The 20,098-nt window shown below is 42.0% G+C and overlaps 2 protein-coding genes and 1 long non-coding RNA gene across 5 annotated transcripts in view; all 3 read left to right on the top strand.

Moving 5' to 3' along the window:
- The window catches only part of LOC115150566 (receptor tyrosine-protein kinase erbB-3), a 44,937-nt gene extending 38,482 nt beyond the window's left edge, over nt 1-6,455 (top strand). For 2 of the 3 annotated variants that reach the window (XM_029693998.1, XM_029693999.1), the window contains exons 25-28: nt 3,081-3,248; nt 3,439-3,498; nt 4,797-5,073; nt 5,359-6,455. In XM_029693998.1, the coding sequence (XP_029549858.1) occupies nt 3,081-3,248; nt 3,439-3,498; nt 4,797-5,073; nt 5,359-6,236 (1,383 nt within the window). In that variant the 3' untranslated portion in view covers nt 6,237-6,455. Of the gene's footprint in view, nt 1-3,066; nt 3,249-3,438; nt 3,499-4,796; nt 5,074-5,358 lie in introns of those variants that run through there. The other variant, XM_029694000.1, reaches the window with a different exon arrangement.
- Nucleotides 6,456-8,217: 1,762 nt separating this feature from the next.
- On the top strand, nt 8,218-15,813 carry LOC115150564 (proliferation-associated protein 2G4). Its single transcript, XM_029693997.1, has 12 exons — nt 8,218-8,414; nt 10,633-10,761; nt 11,178-11,283; nt 12,327-12,396; nt 12,484-12,640; nt 12,806-12,884; nt 13,297-13,375; nt 13,516-13,649; nt 13,822-13,916; nt 14,005-14,132; nt 14,366-14,419; nt 14,502-15,813. Exons 1-12 carry the CDS (start codon nt 8,330-8,332, stop codon nt 14,565-14,567), a joined length of 1,182 nt encoding a protein of 393 aa, XP_029549857.1. The 5' UTR covers nt 8,218-8,329; the 3' UTR covers nt 14,568-15,813.
- A 2,768-nt stretch (nt 15,814-18,581) lies between these two features.
- Nucleotides 18,582-20,024, top strand: LOC115150565 (uncharacterized). The gene is made up of 4 exons (XR_003867125.1): nt 18,582-18,659; nt 18,762-18,788; nt 19,339-19,361; nt 19,678-20,024. It is a non-coding gene; the product is annotated as an uncharacterized LOC115150565 (long non-coding RNA).
- The last annotated feature ends 74 nt before the right edge of the window (nt 20,025-20,098 follow it).

Below are 20,098 nucleotides of genomic sequence, written 5' to 3'. Positions count from 1 at the left end.
TTGTTTCTTGGGACCTAGAACAAGCATCTCTGTTTTGTTCGAGTTTAAAAGTAGAAAGTTTGCAGCCATCCACTTCCTTATGTCTGAAACACAGGCTTCTAGCGAGGGCAATTTTGGGGCTTCACCATGTTTCATTGAAATGTACAGCTGTGTGTCGTCTGCATAGCAGTGAAATTTAACATTATGTTTTCGAATGACATCCCCAAGAGGTAAAATATATAGTGAAAACAATAGTGGTCCTAAAACGGAACCTTGAGGAACACCGAAATTTACAATTGATTTGTCAGAGGACAAACCATTCACAGAGACAAACTGATATCTTTCCGACAGATACGATCTAAACCAGGCCAGAACTTGTCCATGTAGACCAATTTGGGTTTCCAATCTCTCCAAAAGAATGTGGTGATCGATGGTATCAAAAGCGGCACTAAGATCTAGGAGCACGAGGACAGATGCAGAGCCTCGGTCTGACGTCATTAAAAGGTCATTTACCACCTTCACAAGTGCAGTCTCAGTGCTATGATGGGGTCTAAAACCAGACTGAAGCGTTTCGTATACATTGTTTGTCTTCAGGAAGGTAGTGAGTTGCTGTGCAACAGCTTTTTCAAAAAAATTTGAGAGGAATGGAAGATTCGATATAGGCCGATAGTTTTTTATAATTTCTGGGTCAAGATTCGGCTTTTTCAAGAGAGGCTTTATTACTGCCACTTTTAGTGAGGTTGGTACACATCCGGTGGATAGAGAGCCGTTTATTATGTTCAACATAGGAGGGCCAAGCACAGGAAGCAGCTCTTTCAGTAGTTTAGTTGGAATAGGGTCCAGTATGCAGCTTGAGGGTTTGGAGGCCATGATTATTTTCATCATTGTGTGAAGAGATATAGTACTAAAACACTTTAGTATCTCCCTTGATCCTAGGTCCTGGCAGAGTTGTGCAGACTCAGGACAATGGAGCTTTGGAGGAATACCCAGATTTAAAGAGGAGTCCGTAATTTGCTTTCTAATGATCATGATATTTTCCTCAAAGAAGTTCATAAATGTATTACTGCTGAAGTGAAAGCCTTCCTCCATTTGTGAATGCTGCTTTTTAGTTAGCTTTGCGACAGTATCAAAAAGAAATTTCGGATTGTTCTTATTTTCCTCAATTAAGTTGGAAAAATAGGATGATCGAGCAGCAGTGAGGGCTCTTCGATACTGCACGGTACTGTCTTTCCAAGCTAGTCGGAAGACTTCCAGTTTGGTGTGGCGCCATTTCCGTTCCAATATTCTGGAAGCTTGCTTCAGAGCTCGTGTATTTTCTGTATACCAGGGAGCTAGTTTCTTATGACAGATGTTTTTAATTTTTAGGGGTGCAACTGCATCTAGGGTATTGCGCAAGGTTAAATTGAGTTCCTCGGTTAGGTGGTGTCATGATGTTGGCCTCTTTGGGTACAGGAAGGACAGTTGACCCCCTCCCCTTTGTACCATCACCCAACCTACCTTCCCCCCAACCCAGGGTTGTAAAAATTCCAAGAGGAGAATCTACTACCACATGTTTCATAGAGAGACAATATAGCCATATTACCATAAAACTGTTTATATAATAGCCTCAGCGATGACACTGGCATCATAATGGTTGTATAAAATGTATTAATAAGGATAAAGCTATTTGTAATACATTGAGATGCTATGTACTGATGTTAATGTGATAGAATTGTATTTCTGTAACCAAGTCTAACTCAGTCATAGGCACGCCCCCAGGGACACAGACAGGACCAGGCGTCATTTGACAAGCCTGTTCTATGGGCACTATAAAACACCCCCTGATTTACATTTCTCCAGACCAGGCCTGCACTCCATGGCCATTAGGTTTTATCATCCAAGTACTCTACTGAAAGTGAACCATACCACGTGGTTAACTTTTAGACTATCGATATCGACAGAATAAGAACAAGTCTTTGATATTAATTATTAGTCTGCAGCTAAGTAAATTATATCATCGAACGCGAAGACCAACGAAACATCCATTCTATGACAACATTAATGAATGTCGCTCTGAAAGATCCATTCTAACCGAGAGAGAGAGAGAGAACGCGGACAAAACTCCTCAACAGAACTCTCCAACAAGAATCCCGACGACACATGAACGTAAATATATATTGATTGCAATTGTTCCCGAATGAGTGAGCCTTCAATTGTCAATTGTTAATATTAATGAACTCTGTGTAACTTCTCAGCTGACCGTTTATGACCCATTGTCTAACAGACCAGCCATGCTTGTTAGCCATTAGGGCACATTACTATACCAATCCTTTGTGACGATAATTACTGTTTGTATGTTTTCTGTTAATTACTTAGTGTAGTAAATAAATGATTTGAAGACAATTGATGTATGGATGATTTTAGTAAAGACTGGGTTCGTGCAGATACAACAATTTACGACGTTTGGAATGAGACTGGACGCGAGGTAAAATACACCATTCAAACCAGAAGATAATCGGCCTATATTTTAATAATATAGGAAAGTTATATTAGGAAAATTATAACTTTGTAATCTGAATATTTTTCTTGGTGCCCCGATCTCCTAGTTAATTACAATTAAACGATTAATCAGTTTAATCGCGTGATAATAATTACAGGGAGTTAATTGATAAACCTATCTTCAGTTTAATGGTACCCAAAGACACGACAGTGGTTAACTGATTTTTGTCCTCTGACGTCCTTGGGTAGGCAGAGGGAGTCTGGAAGGGCATCAAGGAATCTTTGGGTTGTCTGAGAATTTATAGCATGACTTTTAATGCTCCTTGGTTGGGGTCTGAGCAGATTATTTGTTGCAATTGTATGAGGAAAAACATTAAGATCCACAACATTTATTCCATGGGACAAAACTAAGAAATCAGTTATCAGTAGCCCTACATATCTATATGCTAAGAATGTGCTTTTCCACTCCCAAATGCCAGTCATTACAGTCCAAAGACTGTGCCGTTTACTTGACAGTTACACTCTTGTTCATCCAAACCAAATGTCAGCTCATGAGGATAATAATGATGTTGTTGGAGAATTTGATGATGATGATTATGATGACTGAAGTTGCATTCCACCAGGGGGAATGCAGCCCGTCGGACTCTCCCTCAGATGTATCTCACCAACGAAACACAAAGCTGGATGACATGGAGGCGGGGCAGGAGGACCAGGATGAGGACGGCACGCCCCCTCTCTACCGGTCACAGGCCAGGAGTCTCTCGAGACTTTCAGGAATGGACAGTCACAGGGTGAGGGCTCATATTAGTCATCTCTCCATATTCATACACTATACAAGGAGCCACAAGTTTTTCCGGACCATGTGACCTATCTAGGAAAACCCCTGGCCCGTATCTATGTAACATGGGCAGATCGAACCACCTTTTGGTTACCCTGTTTTCCTCTAATCCCCATCCTGTCCCATTTCTGTATTCCCCTCAGGGTGTTCACAGCAGTCAGGCTGGATACCTGCCTATGACCCCAGGACTGGATAACCCTCAGGTCAGTCACTGGAGATGAACCATGACCATTTTGCATACAAAGATACACTACCGTTCAAAAGTTTGGGGTCACTTAGAAATGTCCTTGTTTTTGGAAAGAAAAGTACATTTTTTGTCCATTAAAATAACATCAAATTGATCAGAAATACAGTGTAGACATTGTTAATGTTGTAAATGACTATTGTAGCTGGAAACGGCAGATTTGTTTTATGGAGTATCTACATAGGCGTACAGAGGCACATTATCAGCAACCATCACTCCTGTGTTCCAATGGCACATTGTGTTAACTAATCCAAGTTTATGATCTAAAAGGCATAGAAAACCCTTTGCAATTATGTTAGCACAGCTGAAAACTGTTGTTCTGATTAAAGAAGCAATAAAACTGGCCGTCTTTAGACTATCTGAGTATCTGGAGCATTATCATTTGTGGGTTCGATTACAGGCTCAAAATGGCCAGAAACAAAGACCTTTCTTCTGAAACTCGTCGGTCTATTCTTGTTCTGAGAAATGAAGGCTATTCCATGTGAGAAATTGCCAAGAAATTAAAGATCTTGTACAACGCTGCGTACTACTCCCTTCACAGAACAGCGCAAACTGGCTCTAACCAGAATAGAAAGAGGAGTGGGATGCCCCAGTGCACAACTGAGCAAGAGGACAAGTTCATTAGAGTGTCTAGTTTGAGAAACAGATGCCTCACAAGTCCTCAACTTGCAGCTTCATTAAATAGTACCCGCAAAACACCAGTCTCAACGTCAACAGTGAAGAGGCGACTCCGGGATGCTGGCCTTCTAGGCAGAGTTCCTCTGTCCAGTGTCTGTGTTCTTTTGCCCATCTTAATCTTTTTTTTTTTTATTGGCCAGTCTGAGACATGGCTTTTTCTTTGCAACTCTGCCTAACTGCCATAATTGCAAAAGGGTTTTCTAATGATCAATTAGCCTTTTAAAATGATAAACTTGGATTAGCTAACACAACGTGCCATTGGAACACAGGAGTGATGGTTGCTGATAATGGGCCTCTGTACGCCTATGTAGATATTCCATTAAAAATCTGCCGTTTCCAGCTACAATAGTCATTTACAACATTAACAATGTCTACACTGTATTTCTGATCAATTTGATGTTATTTTAATGGAGAAAAAAATAGATTTTCTTTCCAAAAACAAGGACATTTCTAATTGACCTCAAACTTTTGAACAGTAGTGTACATGAAAATGTGAACATGCTAACACCTCTTCCACCCTATATCAATCCTATAGGATTGATCACTCATATTGCATTATACCCCCATTCCCCTGTATAGATGGTGTGGCCATCAGCGTCCCGCTCTCGCCTCAATTCCGCCCGCACCATGTCAGAGAGTTCCGAAGGGCGGGGCACTGTGGTGGAGCTGGAGATGAGCGAATACTTTTTATTGACTGGCAGCATGCGGAGAAAGCGGCATCGGGAGGACAGTGCCTACATGTCCCAGAGGGACAGCATGTCAGGGGGGCCGTCTGAGACCCCCTCCCCTGACACAGAGGGGGAGAAGGACCAGAGCGGATACATGCTCCCCGGACTGGGTGACAGCCCAGAGAGAGGTGATATATCAGAGATAGATGACGCAAACCAACATACCACACAATATGTATAGAAACATCTATCTTTGAGTTTCTGTCTGTTGAACATGTTGCATTTATGAATGTTCATTAAGCCATATAAAAAGTGTATATGGTTTTGCATGACATGTGTTTGGGGATGGTTGCATGGCATTGTTATAACTCTGAGTATATGAATGTCAGTATTAATTGCAAGAGTACTCAGATCATTTCAGATCCCTGGATCACCTTACTCACTCCTTTTTATCTTGTCACTCTTCTCCACAGAGACCATACTGTTTAGCTCCCAGGTCACTCTGCTTCACGGGAAGAAATCCAAGGTCTCCTCATACCCATCAGGACCCTCGGAGGACCATGACAGTGCCTGTGAGGAATATGAGTACATGAACAAACAGGCGTCCATTACGTATCTCTCCCCCAGGCAGCAACCTGGACATTCCGATGATGGCCCACAGCGGCTGAAGATGAACAAGAGGCAATGCTCTTCTGTGCCGGACACAGAGTACTCAAAGTGCATGGGGTACAGGACATCAGCTGGGGAGAACAGGGGAGGCCAAACCAAGAATGAAGAACACCAGGACTATGAATTCCCTGCTCTCAACTCTGATTCAGACAACACAGAGCAACATGGCTCTGGTGATGTGGAATACAAGTACATGGACATTCGAGGTGTTGGACCAGAGGCCAGTGAAAGACCAGACGATCCCCCAACACGAGATGTCCCTCATCCTGGGGCTATGCCTAAACAGCGGATGAGAGGCGAGAGAGAGGTGGAGGAAGAGGAGGATGACGAATACGTAGAAGAGGATGACTATCAGTACACTAACAGGCAGCCCAAGCTGCGGCAGGCTCTGCGAGGCAGGGAGGGTCTGAGGATGCAAGGAGGAGGAGAGGGAGAGGTGGATGAGTACGAGGACATGGATTCCCTGGCCGCCCCTGGAGCTGGGGACCCAGTGGAGTATGAGAATGTGCAGAGAGAAGGTGAAGGCGCAGTGGGAGGCATGGAGGGTCAGCACACAGGGATGGGGACATTTGTAAAAGTGTGTGCAGGGGTAGGGGAACCTAGTGGCGGAGATTGCTCCTTTGACAATCCAGACTATTGGCAGAGCAGGTTGTTCCTGAAGCTTAATGCTGTGAACACGTAGGGAAGTGGACCTCCCTCGCTGGCACTGAAGAGGATAGCCGCCTCTGTAGCTCTTCCATGCCAATTGAAATCAATGAAGGACCAGGGGAGGGGAGAAAGCCATCCATTATTAAAAATATGTATGGCATGTTTATACCTATATGTAATTTATTTTATTTTATGTTTTTTTTTTTACCACGTTTTCTCCCCAATTTCGTGGTATCCAACTGGTAGTTGCAGACTTGTCTCATCGCTGCAACTCCCGTACAGACTCGGGAGAGGCGAAGGTCGAGAGCTGTGCGTCCACCGAAACCCAACCAAGCTGCACTGCTTCTTGACACAATGCCCACTTAACCCGGAAGCCAGCTGTACCAATGTGTCGGAGGAAACACCGTACACCTGGCAACCGTGTCAGCATGCACTGCGCCCGGCCCGCCACAGGAGTTGCTAGTGCGCGATGGGACAAGGACATCCCTGCCGACCAAACCCTCCCCTAACCCAGACGACGCTGGGCCAATTGTGTGCTGCCCCATGGGTCTCCCGGTAAAGGCCAGCTGCGACAGAGCCTGGACTCGAACCCAGAATCTCTATGTTTGTATCTTTAATGTGTCTGTTACAGGTTTACATTGATCATGTTTTTATCCATAATAACATAAGCTTTGGGATGTTTTCTTTCTGTATTACAAGTGGAAGGCACTGTGAGTGAGGGAGGCACTGAATGAAATGGCCAGATTACAAGCTTTGTATTTGTGTTTACTTATAAGAACAAAAAATGTATTTGTACAATGTCCTTTTTCTCTTGTATTTTCATGTTTTGAATATGTTAATGTTACCTTTTAGTGATTTTTTTTGTTGCTTTTTTAATAATAAAAATCTTTGAAGAATGTACATAATTGTTATTTATCAGGGGGACATAGTTCTCATTCAGTTTGTTGATACTAGATCTTTAGTGCTATTGTGCTGGTCTTGCTGTTTTCTTCTGACAGTCCCATTTATTGGGGTAAGTGAGAAATGAATGGGCACGTTCCATGTCATCTTTATTGCACTTGGTTTGAGCGGATTACTGGAGCTCAACACCAGAAACAACATCCATGCTTAAAAGCGCAGCATGCACTCTGGTACTGAAATCCATGCCTGAGGCTGACCGTTTCCTCACCTGGGCAGTGTGCATGCACCTACTGTAATTTTGTCCTAGCTCTCCTGTTCAGGGCTTCTTCATTCATTTATCTTTTCAGAAACCAAATCAGTTTTGACCATATTCGAATATCGAATAAACCAGAATGTTTTCAAATGTTTAGCCTACTTGTAAGACACTCAAATGTTCCTCTCCCCTTAGGGCATCAAAAGAAATGGCACAGTGCTGATATTTCCATGATTAACACAAACTTAATTCAAAACAGATGATCATGTGGTATTTGTATTTTATCACATTATAAATTAACAACTTGTCTTGACAAAGGCAGTAAGGCCCCCTGTTGGGATGGGGTTTCTCTCCGTATATCGTGCTCAGTGAGTCAGTGATCAGTGTTGTCTGGATTGACGATAACCGCCTAATCATTTTCCGTCTGTATCTAAAGGACTCTTCTCCAGAGCATCGACTGCTCCAGAGTCACCGGAGAATATGATGATGAGGATGTGTCACCCACATTTTGCACAATATTTACTACTTGAGTCAGTAATGATTAGAACCTTTCTTGGCATGTTGTACTCGCATGTTGTACTCATCTTTTTTTGGATTGGCACTGTGACGGAACAGCACCTGGTGCTAGGTGCTGCTCCGTCACAGTGCCAATCCAAAAAAAGACGACCTGGAACGCAACCCATGTTGTGGATGTAGATGAATGTGTGAAATGTAGTTTATTATGTGGTGCTAAGTGTATATGTATAGTAACTAGAAGGGGATTAAAAACTACAATCTAAACCATGAAGCTTCACTTCTCATTTTGGCGGCATGGTTGTTGGGACGTTTTTTGTTCTTACGTAGGAAGAAGGTGGGAGGAGAATCTGGGACGAGGAGGCTGGGCTTTAGCAGCGGAGTAGAGCTTTGGATGTGTGTGTATAGGTCTTGGAGCTTGACATATCAGGAAAAGTGTTGTAAAGAGAGCCGTTGTCAAGATGTCTGACAACGAAGAACAACAACAGACCATCGCGGAGGACTTGGTTGTCACTAAGTACAAAATGGGAGGTGACATCGCCAACCGTAAGTGTCCGATCGGAGGGACTTGAAATGAGGTGACCTACTCTGCATGCCTTTCGTTTCGTACACACAGCCCGTAGTGACAGTGGTAGTCACCATAACAGGTAGGCACATACCAATGGCCTTGTTCGAGAGCGTCAAAACAGTGAATGTCCATGGGTAAATTGTGACTGACTGACTGATCTACAAATAATAATGAGTCGTTATTTATGATGCAAGGTGATGTTGGACATCAGCCAGTTGGCAGTCGCATGTACTGTCGTTTGTAATGTCGAACAAGCCCAATCAATGACTAAGAAGGCACAGTCCAACAGCCATGTGCTTTGACATGCTAGTCGCAGTTTTAGAAACGTGTGGAATGGAAATGGGGCCCAGTCCTAGTTGTCTTGTAACTGTTGGTGCTAGCAAGCTGACTTCACGTTAACGTTGTTTTGTGAACAATGTTAACGCGGTTATTTTGTCAAGAACGTAGGTTAACTGTTATATCATCTACAGTCACATCAGACAGCTAGCTGTCGAGTTTAGCACGCAAGCTAGCTAACCAACCACCTTATTTGTTAGTTATCTAGATGTAGCTAGTTGGCTAGCTATTCTATAAGTCATAGCTAGCTAGTTCATAGTTTGGGGATAACTGCATTTATGTTGCCTGACTAACAGATTAATTGGAACAACAGAGTTTGATAGTTAGCCAGCTGTGTGGGTGGTGGTGTGGGTAGGTAGCTATTTAACGTTAGCTACTTGTTCCAAGTGAACTGAAATGTAGGTCTTACTGATATACTGTTAGCTACAGTGCCTTCAGAAAGTATTCACACCCGTTGACTTTTTCCACATTTTGGTGTTCCAGTCTGAATTTAAAAATGATTAAATTGACATGTGCCACTGATCTACACACAATACCCCACAATGTCAGTGGAATTTTGTTTTTAGAGACTTTTGCAAATGTAATAAAAAAAGAAACTGAAATGTTTTGAGTCAATAATTATTCTACCCCTTTGTTATGGCAAGCCTAAGTATTGAATATTTCAGGAGTAAATATTTGCTTAACAAATCATATGTTGCATGACTCACTCTGTGTGCAATAATTGTGTTAAAGAAAAATGTATGATCAACCCATCTCTGTACCCCACACATACAATTACATGTAAGGACCCTCATTCGAGTAGTGAATTTCAAGCACACATTCAAGCACAAAAAACAGGGAGGTTTTCCAATGCCTCGCAAAGAAGGGCAGCTATTGGTAGATGGGTAAAAATAGCTGACACTGCATTGAGCATGGTGAAGTTATTAATTACGCTTTGGCTGGTGTATCAATACACCCAGTCACTAAAGATACAGGGAGTCCTTCCTAACTCTGTTGCCGGAGAGGAAGGAAACCGCTCAGGGATTTCACCATGAGGCCATTGGTGATTTTTAAAACCGTTAGAGTTAAATGGCTGTGATAGGAGAAAACAACTGAGGATGGATCAACAACATTGTAGTTACTCCACAATACTAACCTATGACGGTTTAGGCCGTCATTGTAAATAAGAATTTGTTCTCAACTGACTTGCCTAGTTAAAGGTTACATATAAAAATGTATTAATAGGTGCTGTATGTGTGAAGTACAGAGATGAGGTAGTCATTCAAAAATCATGGTTAACACTACACACAGTAAGTGTGCACCTTATGTGACTTGTTAAACACATTTTTTCCCTTTGAACTTATTTAGGCTTGCCATAACAACGGGGTTGAGTAATTATTGACTGAAGACATTTCAGCTTTTCATTTTTAATTAATTTGTACCATTTTCTAAAAACATAATTCTACTTTGACTTTATGGGGTATTGTGTGTAGGCCAGTGACACATAATCTCAATTTTTTATATTTTTTTTAAAATTCATGCTCTAACACAACAAAATGTGGAAAAAGTCAAGGGGTAAGAATACTTTCTGAATGTTTAGCACTGGATGTTTGGCTGGTTTCCAGCTATGGACTTCAGAGACTGGCCTCAGTCCCTAGGTTAGGATTCATAACCCGACTTTGAAACTAGTTAAATGGCTGCTGATTCATCATGACATAATACAACCATAATGGGTAGTCTTATTCATGGAGAATGCATATGGTGCGATTGAATGTAATAATGACATCTTTGGTCTCACTTCTACACTCATCTTTTTGACCTCATCTGTCTGATACCGCTCCACCTCCTAGTCCCCTGACTGCCCTCTCGTCTGTTATCCAGAGGCCCTGCGTGTGGTGATTGAGGCGGCCAAGTCAGGGGTGTCTGTCGTCAACCTGTGTGAGAAGGGAGATGCCCACATCATGGTCGAGACTGGCAAGGTCTTCAGGAAGGAGAAAGACTTAAAGAAAGGTGAGGGGCTGGGATAGAGGGGAGATGAGGATGGGTGAGAAGTGCAAGAGGAATGGGGCTATTTACTGTACTGATAAGACTGTTTGCCCTGTCTCCCATCGCTGTTTATGTAGGGCAGGTGGTTCAAAGCAGTGGTTGTTCTCGTGAGTGGGTCAGTGTGTTGTCATACTGTCTCCAAATTAGAAACATCACCAGATCAGTTCAGTCTGGCAGGAGTCTGCATGTGTCCATGCCACACATTCACAATGGGCCTGAACGTGGGATGGGTCATTGAATATGCCAGTGAGATGACAGAACTATGAAGAGTGATATGGGGCAAGAATAGGGACGTAATTTGACATCAGTCAGGTCTCTCTCACAAACACTACAGATTATTTTAAATTAAAGATTTGGTGGTTCTCTCTTCCCTCTTCCAGGCATTGCCTTCCCTACCAGCGTCTCAGTCAATAACTGTGTTTGCCACTTCTCTCCCCTGAAGAGTGACCCTGACTACACACTTAAAGATGGGGACCTGGTCAAAATGTAGGAACCTCCATCTGTAGTAACGTGGCCCCCATCACTCTGTGTGTCTCTAGTACCCCTCTCGTCTGTCATCTTGTGGGCTGTGTTCTCATGCATCTGATGCTTGGCTGTTGGCTTGTATTTTCTGTTAGGTCTCGTCTCTCTGTATGTCTGTGTGCCTTATGTCTATCTGTCATGTGGCAAATTCTAAGTAATGATTGGATTACATGTCATGTTCATCTGGCATTGGTGTTCAATTGTCACTTTGGCCATTGCATAGTTGAGCAAGCCTCTTCATCTTACTTGTTGAATTGCCCACCTTTGTCTTCATCTATCTGTCTGACCCTACCTTTCCTGTTTTGTGTCAATATATAAGAATGTCACTGTTTGGAATATTGTTTAAGACCCAACTAATGGTTAAATGCCAGCTTATGCTGTGGTACTGTATGGCTGTGCCATTCTTAGAATCTGAAAAGTAACCTTTTTCATTACTGTAACAAAATCCCGTGTGTGTCCTTCCACCATGACAATGAAATTGCTAGTGTTGCTCTCTTTGAGATACATTGAGCCCCCTGCAGTATTGTTGTAGGTGAACATGAACAAACCAGTAACAAAGCATATCCTCACTCACCGTAATATAATCACACACATTCCATTCTTTCATATTTGTCTGACCTTGTATTTTTTGTTGACATCTTTCCCATATGATCTTTGGGAACACAACATTGAAATAATAATCTCATCTAGTCCTTTTACACAATTACATACAGTGCCTTCAAAATGTATTCATACTCCTTGACTTATTCCACAGTTTGTGTTACAGCCTGAATTCAAAATTGATTAAATAGATTTTTTTCTCACCTATTTTCACCGAATACCCCATAATTACAACATGTTTTTAGAAATGTTTCCAAAGTTATTGAAAATGAAATACAGAAATATCTAATTTACATAAGTATTCACACCCCTGGCAGAAAGAATTCTGAATGTCTGAAGCACTTCTATTGTCCTCATGACTTCATCTCCCCCTTTCCTTTCCATCTCTGCCCCCTTTATTTCTGCAGTGATCTTGGAGTCCATGTTGACGGCTTCATCTCTAATGTAGCTCATAGTTTTGTTGTGGGAGCTACTAAGGTATGTACATTGTATGACCTTATGACTTGGTTTTTGATCCCTCATCGCAACAGGCTTAAAGTTTCCACCTCTGCTCTGTGTATGTAGGAGGCTCCAGTGACGGGGAAGAAAGCTGATGTGATCAATGCAGCTCACATGTGCGCGGAGGCAGCCCTACGCCTTGTCAAGCCTGGCAATCAGAACTCAAAGGTGACGGAGGCATGGAACAAGATTGCTCAGTCATTCAAATGCACGGCCATCGAGGGTGAGTGCCTTTACTAGTTAAGTTGACTCTGGTTCATGGGTCTAAGATAGTGAATCAACAGTTTTATCTGACCTTTAACGTATGAACTTTACTGTTGTGTGACAACAGTCAAATGTAGGGAGAAAAACGTTGCAATGTTTTTTTTTTTGTACCTTTCTGTTTAAGGTATGTTATCTCATCAGCTGAAGCAGCACATCATCGATGGAGAGAAAACCATCATTCAGAACCCCACAGACCAGCAAAGGTACATTAATTTCCAAGCACTTGAACACTTTTATTTTGTTTTACCTTTATTTAACTAGGCAAGTCAGTTAAGAACAAATTCTTATTTTCAATGATAGCCTACCAGGGAACAGTGGGTTAACTGCTTTGTTCAGGGGCAGAACGACATATTTTTACCTTGTCAGCTCGGGGATTCGATCTTACAACCTTTCGGTTACTTGTTACTAGTCCAACGCTCTAACCACTAGGCTACCTGCCGCTCCAGTCACACTTTGTAATAATTCCTGCCGCCCCAGAGAATTGTGGAGAATAGTGCTTTGACAAAGTACAATACCACAAAGACAGACAGGAGGACACTAAGACTGAATGAAAACTGAAAGCTTTGAGTTGTGTGGAAGTTGCTCTGATTGGCTACTGTTGATGCCGATCTGCAGGAAGGACCATGAGAAGGCGGAGTTTGAGGTGCACGAGGTCTACGCTGTGGATGTCCTGATCAGCACTGGTGAAGGGAAGGTAAGAGAGAGGGAGATGTTTATTTTTTTTGTTCACTGCTCCAATGAACTGTCCTAAGAAGCCCCATACTAATCTTTTTCCTTTACATTTCTTACCTGGCTAAATGTGACTGTCCAATGTTTCTATGCTCCTATGCCCAGGCCAGGGATGGAGGCCAGAGGACCACGATTTACAAGAGGGACCCCAGTAAGCAGTACGGGCTGAAGATGAAGACCTCCCGCATGTTCTTCAGTGAGGTGGAGCGACGCTTCGATGCCATGCCCTTCACTCTCAGGTAGGACACCAAATGGAAGCACATTAGAAGTGTCAGAGAGATGTTATAACCAAGACCATACTCTTATTTAAAAATAAAAATCATCAACCATCTCTGATGCTGAGTCAGGTGCTTTGAATGTATGTTGGAAACCTCCTCAGCTAACGGGTTTGTCCTGTTGCTCTCCTCTCAGGGCGTTTGAGGATGAGGCCAAAGCCCGCCTGGGCGTGGTCGAGTGTGCCAAACACGAGCTGCTACAGCCTTTCAGTGTGCTCAACGAGAAGGAGGGTGAGTCTCTGCATCTGTCTTTTCCTATCCTCTGTGCACTTTCCTTCTGTTTTGAGTTACCTGTCTCATCTCTCACTCTGTCTCTCAGGAGAGTTTGTGGCCCAGTTTAAGTTCACAGTGCTGCTGATGGCCAACGGCCCCCATAGAATCACCAGTGGACCCTTTGAGCCAGAGCTCTACAAGTCAGAGCACGAAGTGCAGGACGCAGAGCTTAGGGTAAGTAAGGATCCCAGCCCAGAGCCCCCAGGCAACCTGAAAGGCTCTTCACTGCTCATATTACATGAATAACTATTAATGAACAGGGATTTGCACCTCAGAGCCTAAACTAGATAACTATGAGATGGCATCTGAGGTTTTGACCGGTATATTTCCACACTGGCCAGCTCTGTTGTGGCTTCCATAGAAGAAATCTCATGATTGACAAAAAATAATCCCTCTCTCTCCCTCAGACTCTACTGCAGAGCTCAGCTAGTCGCAAAACACAGAAGAAGAAGAAAAAGAAGGTATTTGATATGAAAACTGAATTAAGTCGATACACTCTTCGCTCCCTCCATTCTTATCGGTGCCCTCCTTCCTCTCTCCTAGGCCTCCAAGACTGTGGAAACCGCTACTGGACAGCCAACTGAGGAGAGCAAAAAAGCGGCAGAGTAGATGGCTACCTGTCTTCCAACACCCTGACACATGCATACACACACACTCACACCCCCCCAAAGAATGGAAACATAAAAAGTGAATCTAAATATTCCCCAACTGTTAGCTGTTTTTGACCCTCATGCCCTTTTCTAGCATATGGCCCATTGAATACATTTGATATATCTCAAATCTGTTGAAAATACAATTTTGTGTCCCACATCATTCAGTTGATTCTGAATAAGGGTCACACCTGTGTAACACATTGTTGTAAACAGCATATTTGCCGTTGATACTTAACTGGAATATGAGATTGGGGAAACACATTTTTGGAATCTGATGGATAAATAACCTTTTGTAGCAGTGTTTTTACATCATATCGTTAGGTGATGTAGCTACCTGACTTCAGGATGGTTGCCATCTATAGGTGAAGTTTTATAAACTTGAAAAAAAAAAGTAAACGAAACAAGTTTTATTTTAATTAATTTAAACTGGATGATATTTGTTGTAAAATAATGTTGGGGTGCCAGTCACACTTTGTAATAATTCCAAACCCTGATAAGCTGACTTGGTACTTTCATTGTACATGAAGGAGACTGAGTTAGCCCCTCAAATCTTTTGGCCTAGAATCCTATTTGGTTAAAGTGTTACAGTTATTCAAACATGACAGAATTGAACGGTTAGAGCACAGAATTTAGAGAACAGAATTCTCGCACCAACACCTGAATACTTTATGGGAACGAACCCTGCTACATTTACTGCCAGCCCCTTCTTTCCTGGTAGGGGATTTTTTTAGGAAATAGTGCGCTGTTTTCAGTCAAACAATTTTAGAAATATGTTTTTATTTTCAACGATACCTAATTTTTATCAACCATCTACTAACATATGAAACTTTTAAGTGGAGCTTTTAAACAGTGTCTTCATTCAGAACTGCATGAAATCATATTTTATGCAAACCCATTATTCTGCTAAGTAAGATATCATATCATTATCTGGCAAAGCTACATTGACAACAGTTGTAGTAGAATGATTTTAGTGACAGGTAATTAGTTAGCTTACTTTTCTGTGGTAACTTTGCACACATTTTTTATGTAATTGCATACAAGTATTTTTTGAAGCCAGCCACCAGAATAACCTCCCCGTGTAGCCTAATTTGGTCAGCTCAGACATGCACAGAGACTTCATGTAAGTCAACATACATATCCCCTGTGTTTTTGTTTTATTTTCAGAAAATTAAGAAAACATTCAATAAACTTTATAATACCAGTGCCTTGTGTGTGTTTTTTTATTTATTTTTTAAAGTAGTTTCCACTATTCTTCTATTGATGCTTTTGCTCTATGAAACAAAATGGAACACAATTCTACCATCAGAGCACAACTCATGGACTGTATAGGGCACAGAGGAAAATCCTATATAATCTACGGGTTCCCTGGATCTTCAGTTTCACTATGATCAGAGTTTTTCTGATTATATATCTGTAAAGAGGACCGCAGATGTTTAGTGTGGTGAAAAATAACTTGCTCACAGAATTTTTAAACCTGTGTTGGATTTGCTTGATGAGATTTTAAAGGAAAGTTACATGGATGGAAAGTTTCACATTTTTAAAGTTGTGCACAAGTACAGTAAAATTTATTTTTTGCTTGCTTTTTCCCAACAATGCAGTAATCAGTATCAGTATTACTATGAAAAATACATTAAAAAGTCAAGTAGAAGAAAAAACATGAGAAATAGAAATAAGTACACAAAGTAAGTAAGATATAGGTCAGTGACAATACTGTTTACAATAGAGCCCCATAGTGGAGGTGTCACAATACCCATAAAATCTAGCGTCAAATGGAAATTGTTCCAGTCATTTTTCCACTAACGTTTTCTCTGGATTTTAGAAACCTTTAAAATAAGGGCTGTTTCATGTAGACTTACCCTGGCATAATGTTTTGATAGCCATGTAAATCTTTTGGACAATGTGACTTTTATCAATTTTTAAACTAAATTAAATGTATAAATATATTTGGCTCTATTTACATAAAGTTAAGTGTACATGGAGTCAGTGCAAACCTACTAAATAAAATAGAAGGGTCAATGCAGATTTTATTTATTTATTTATTTATTTCACCTTTATTTAACCAGGTAGGCAAGTTGAGAACAAGTTCTCATTTACAATTGCGACCTGGCCAAGATAAAGCAAAGCAGTTCGACAACATACAACAACACAGAGTTACACATGGAGTAAACAACATACAGTCAATAATACAGTAGAAAAAAATAAATAAGACTATATACAATGTGAGCAAATGATGTGAGATAAGGGAGGTAAAAGCAAAGAAAGTTCAAAGTTCAAATATAAATAATATGGTGCAAAGGAGCAAAATAAATAAAATAAATAAATACAGTAGGGGAAGAGGTAGTAGTTTGGGCTAAATTATAGATGGGCTATGTACAGGTGCAGTGATCTGTGAGCTGCTCTGACAGCTGGTGCTTAAAGCTAGTGAGGGAGATAAGTGTTTCCAATTTCAGAGATTTTTGTAGTTCGTTCCAGTCGTTGGCAGCAGAGAACTGGAAGGAGAGACGACCAAAGGAGGAGTTGGCTTTAGGGGTGACCAGAGAGATATACCTGCTGGAGCGCGTGCTACAGGTGGGTGCTGCTATGGTGACCAGTGAGCGGAGATAAGGGGGGACTTTACCTAGCAGGGTCTTGTAGATGACCTGGAGCCAATGTGTTTGGCGACGATTATGAAGTGAAGGCCAGCCAACGAGAGCATACAGATCGCAGTGGTGGGTTGTATATGGGGCTTTGGTGACAAAACGGATGGCACTGTGATAGACTGCATCCAGCTTGTTGAGTAGGGTATTGGAGGCTATTTTGTAAATGACATCGCCGAAGTCGAGGATTGGTAGGATGGTCAGTTTTACGAGGGTATGTTTGGCAGCATGAGTGAAGGATGCTTTGTTGCGAAATAGGAAGCCAATTCTAGATTTCACTTTGGATTGGAGATGATTGATGTGAGTCTGGAAGGAGAGTTTACAGTCTAACCAGACACCTAGGTATTTGTAGTTGTCCACAAATTCTAAGTTAGAACCGTCCAGAGAAGTTATGCTGGATGGGCGGGCAGGTGCAGGCAGCGATCGGTTGAAGAGCTTGCATTTAGTTTTACTTGTGTTTAGGAGCAGTTGGAGGCCACGGAAGGAGAGTTGAATGGCATTGAAGCTCGTCTGGAGGGTTGTTAACACAGTGTCCAAAGAAGGGCCAGAAGTATACAGAATGGTGTCGTCTGCGTAGAGGTGGATCAGAGATTCACCAGCAGCAAGAGCGACATCATTTATGTATACAGAGAAAAGAGTTGGCCCAAGAATTGAACCCTGTCGTACCCCCATGGAGACTGCCAGAGGTCCAGACAGTAGGCCCTCCGATTTGACACACTGAACTCTGTCAGAGAAGTAGTTGGTGAACCAGGCGACGCAATCGTTTGAGAAACCAAGGCTACTAAGTCTGCCGATGAGGATGTGGTGATTAACAGAGTCAAAAGCTTTGGCCAGGTCAATGAATACGGCAGCACAGTATTGTTTCTTATCGATGGCGGTTACGATGTCGTTTAGGACCTTGAGCGTGGCTGAGGTGCACCCATGACCAGCTCCAGATTGCATAGCGGAGAGGGTGCGGTGGGATTCGAAATAGTCGGTAATCTGTTTGTTGACTTGGCTTTCGAAGACCTTAGAAAGGCAGGGTAGGATGGATATAGGTCTGTAGCAATTTGGGTCAAGAGTGTCACCTCCTTTGAAGAGGGGGATGACAGCAGCTGCTTTCCAATCTATGGGAATAGATAGTTTGTGTGGCCATTTTGTTAGTCTTATGGCTTAAGTCTGCCACATCTTTCTATTACAAACTGAACCCATAGACTTACACGGTTGTAGACAAACTAAACATACCTGAGCACAGGTGCATAATTCCAACATAAAATATTAGTTTATGTTCAACCGTTTCTGCCTACATCTCCCAGAAAGCACTGAGCTGAGCAAGGGGCAAGTTAATATGACGTTATTTTTGCGTTGGCACTATAAAGCCCCTCCCCTTTCTTCGTCACATCCTCTTTCAAGTTGGTGTCCTCGCTTTAGTGGTAAGTCTTATTGTACGCTATCCCGAAACGAATCCAAACGAATGTGGAATAAATTGTTGGCATCCATTGCATCTAACAACTTTATTATATATTTTATTGCAGACACATCTCCACAAGATGAGAGCAAAGGTAAATTGATGAATATCAACTTATTGGCGGGTTTTTGTTTGGCTCTTTGTCAGTACTCGTCAGTGGCTAGCTAACGCCAGACGAACCTTTCTCTAGCTTCCTTTATTTTATAACTTAACTGGTGTACTAGTAGGATAGTCTGTCTCAGGGTTAGCCTCGTCTATTGCGTTATATATATAACGTTACTGAACATAAATGTTAACGCGGCATGCAACAATTTCAACACGTTTTATGGAGGTAGGCCCAAAACTTTGGCATTCACATGACTGGACAGGGGCACTTGCCCGCCCACATGTTTGATTATGTTTAATAGGCTTGATATGCTACAGTCAAGTGGATTATTTTGGCGAAGGAGAAATGCTCGCAACGAATGTCAACATTTGTCCACAAAATGAGAGCAATTAGCTTTTTGTTAATTCTTGGCTCATGAAACGTGGGGACAGTGCCATGTTTAACTTCACTGTTTGTTAACAGTATGTTAACAAAATACTTTGCTTGTTTTGAATGTCAATTTTTCACTTGACAAGGTTGTATTTTTGTTTTCTTACAGTGGAGGAAGAAGCGTATGCGCAGGTAAGAATCATTCATTGCCTTAATTCATACATTGGATATGAATGGTACAAGTTCTCATTAGCCAAACATGATGCTTTGAGTGTACAGAGCAACTGATACACTGCAAGATTGGCTGGACTTGAGTTTGACTGAGAATCATGCTTAGCACAATTTCAGGCTCATTGAGTTCAATTCTGGGTGTACACTTTTTCTCATTGAGTACAGGTGGAGACTTGATCAGTGCAAAGTTAACTGTAGGGACTTTAACAATCTCAACTGATATGGCTGAGTAGTTTGGTATGTAGTGCTGTTCACTCATTGAAACTCTTGTCTGTAGGCTGAAGCGTAAAAGGCGAAAGATGAGGCAGAGATCTAAGTAGACTGGCCCATCCATACCCTACAGCTGTGATCTCCAAGCCCTCTCTGGTGACTGAAGTCTGCAGTCCATGATGTGCCAAGAGCTGAACGTGGTCGTCTGAAGCAAATGTTGCAATGGTGTAAAGGACAGATCCCGGCTACCAAGTCTTCAACTCATCAAATGGCTGCTGGCTGACGACCACTGGAGAATGGCGAGGAAGACTTGAGAATTGAATCTTCAGTCGTTTTTAATTCTGGCCTTATACCATCTGCCCTGCACAGCTGATTTGTTGTAAAGACCATAATAAATCTTTGGTTTACTAACTACATTGCTCCCTTTTAATTGATTTATTGGTCATGTCTTTCAAGCCACATGCACCACGTGTGTTAGACCTACAGTA

This window comes from Salmo trutta, chromosome 16, assembly GCF_901001165.1.
Source record: "Salmo trutta chromosome 16, fSalTru1.1, whole genome shotgun sequence".
Taxonomy (NCBI): domain Eukaryota; kingdom Metazoa; phylum Chordata; class Actinopteri; order Salmoniformes; family Salmonidae; genus Salmo; species Salmo trutta.
Note: the sequence above shows the minus strand (reverse complement) of the source record. Positions and strands in the feature narration are given on the sequence as shown.

What these genes read in the sequence shown, in the direction of transcription:
- LOC115150564 (XM_029693997.1), top strand. Translation starts at nt 8,330, where the DNA reads ATGTCTGACAACGAAGAACAACAACAGACCATCGCGGAGGACTTGGTT. An exon ending in CAAATGCACGGCCATCGAGG is followed by an intron (nt 12,641 to 12,805) that starts GTGAGTGCCTTT and finishes TTTCTGTTTAAG; the next exon opens with GTATGTTATCTCATCAGCTG. An exon ending in TGTGCTCAACGAGAAGGAGG is followed by an intron (nt 13,917 to 14,004) that starts GTGAGTCTCTGC and finishes TCTGTCTCTCAG; the next exon opens with GAGAGTTTGTGGCCCAGTTT.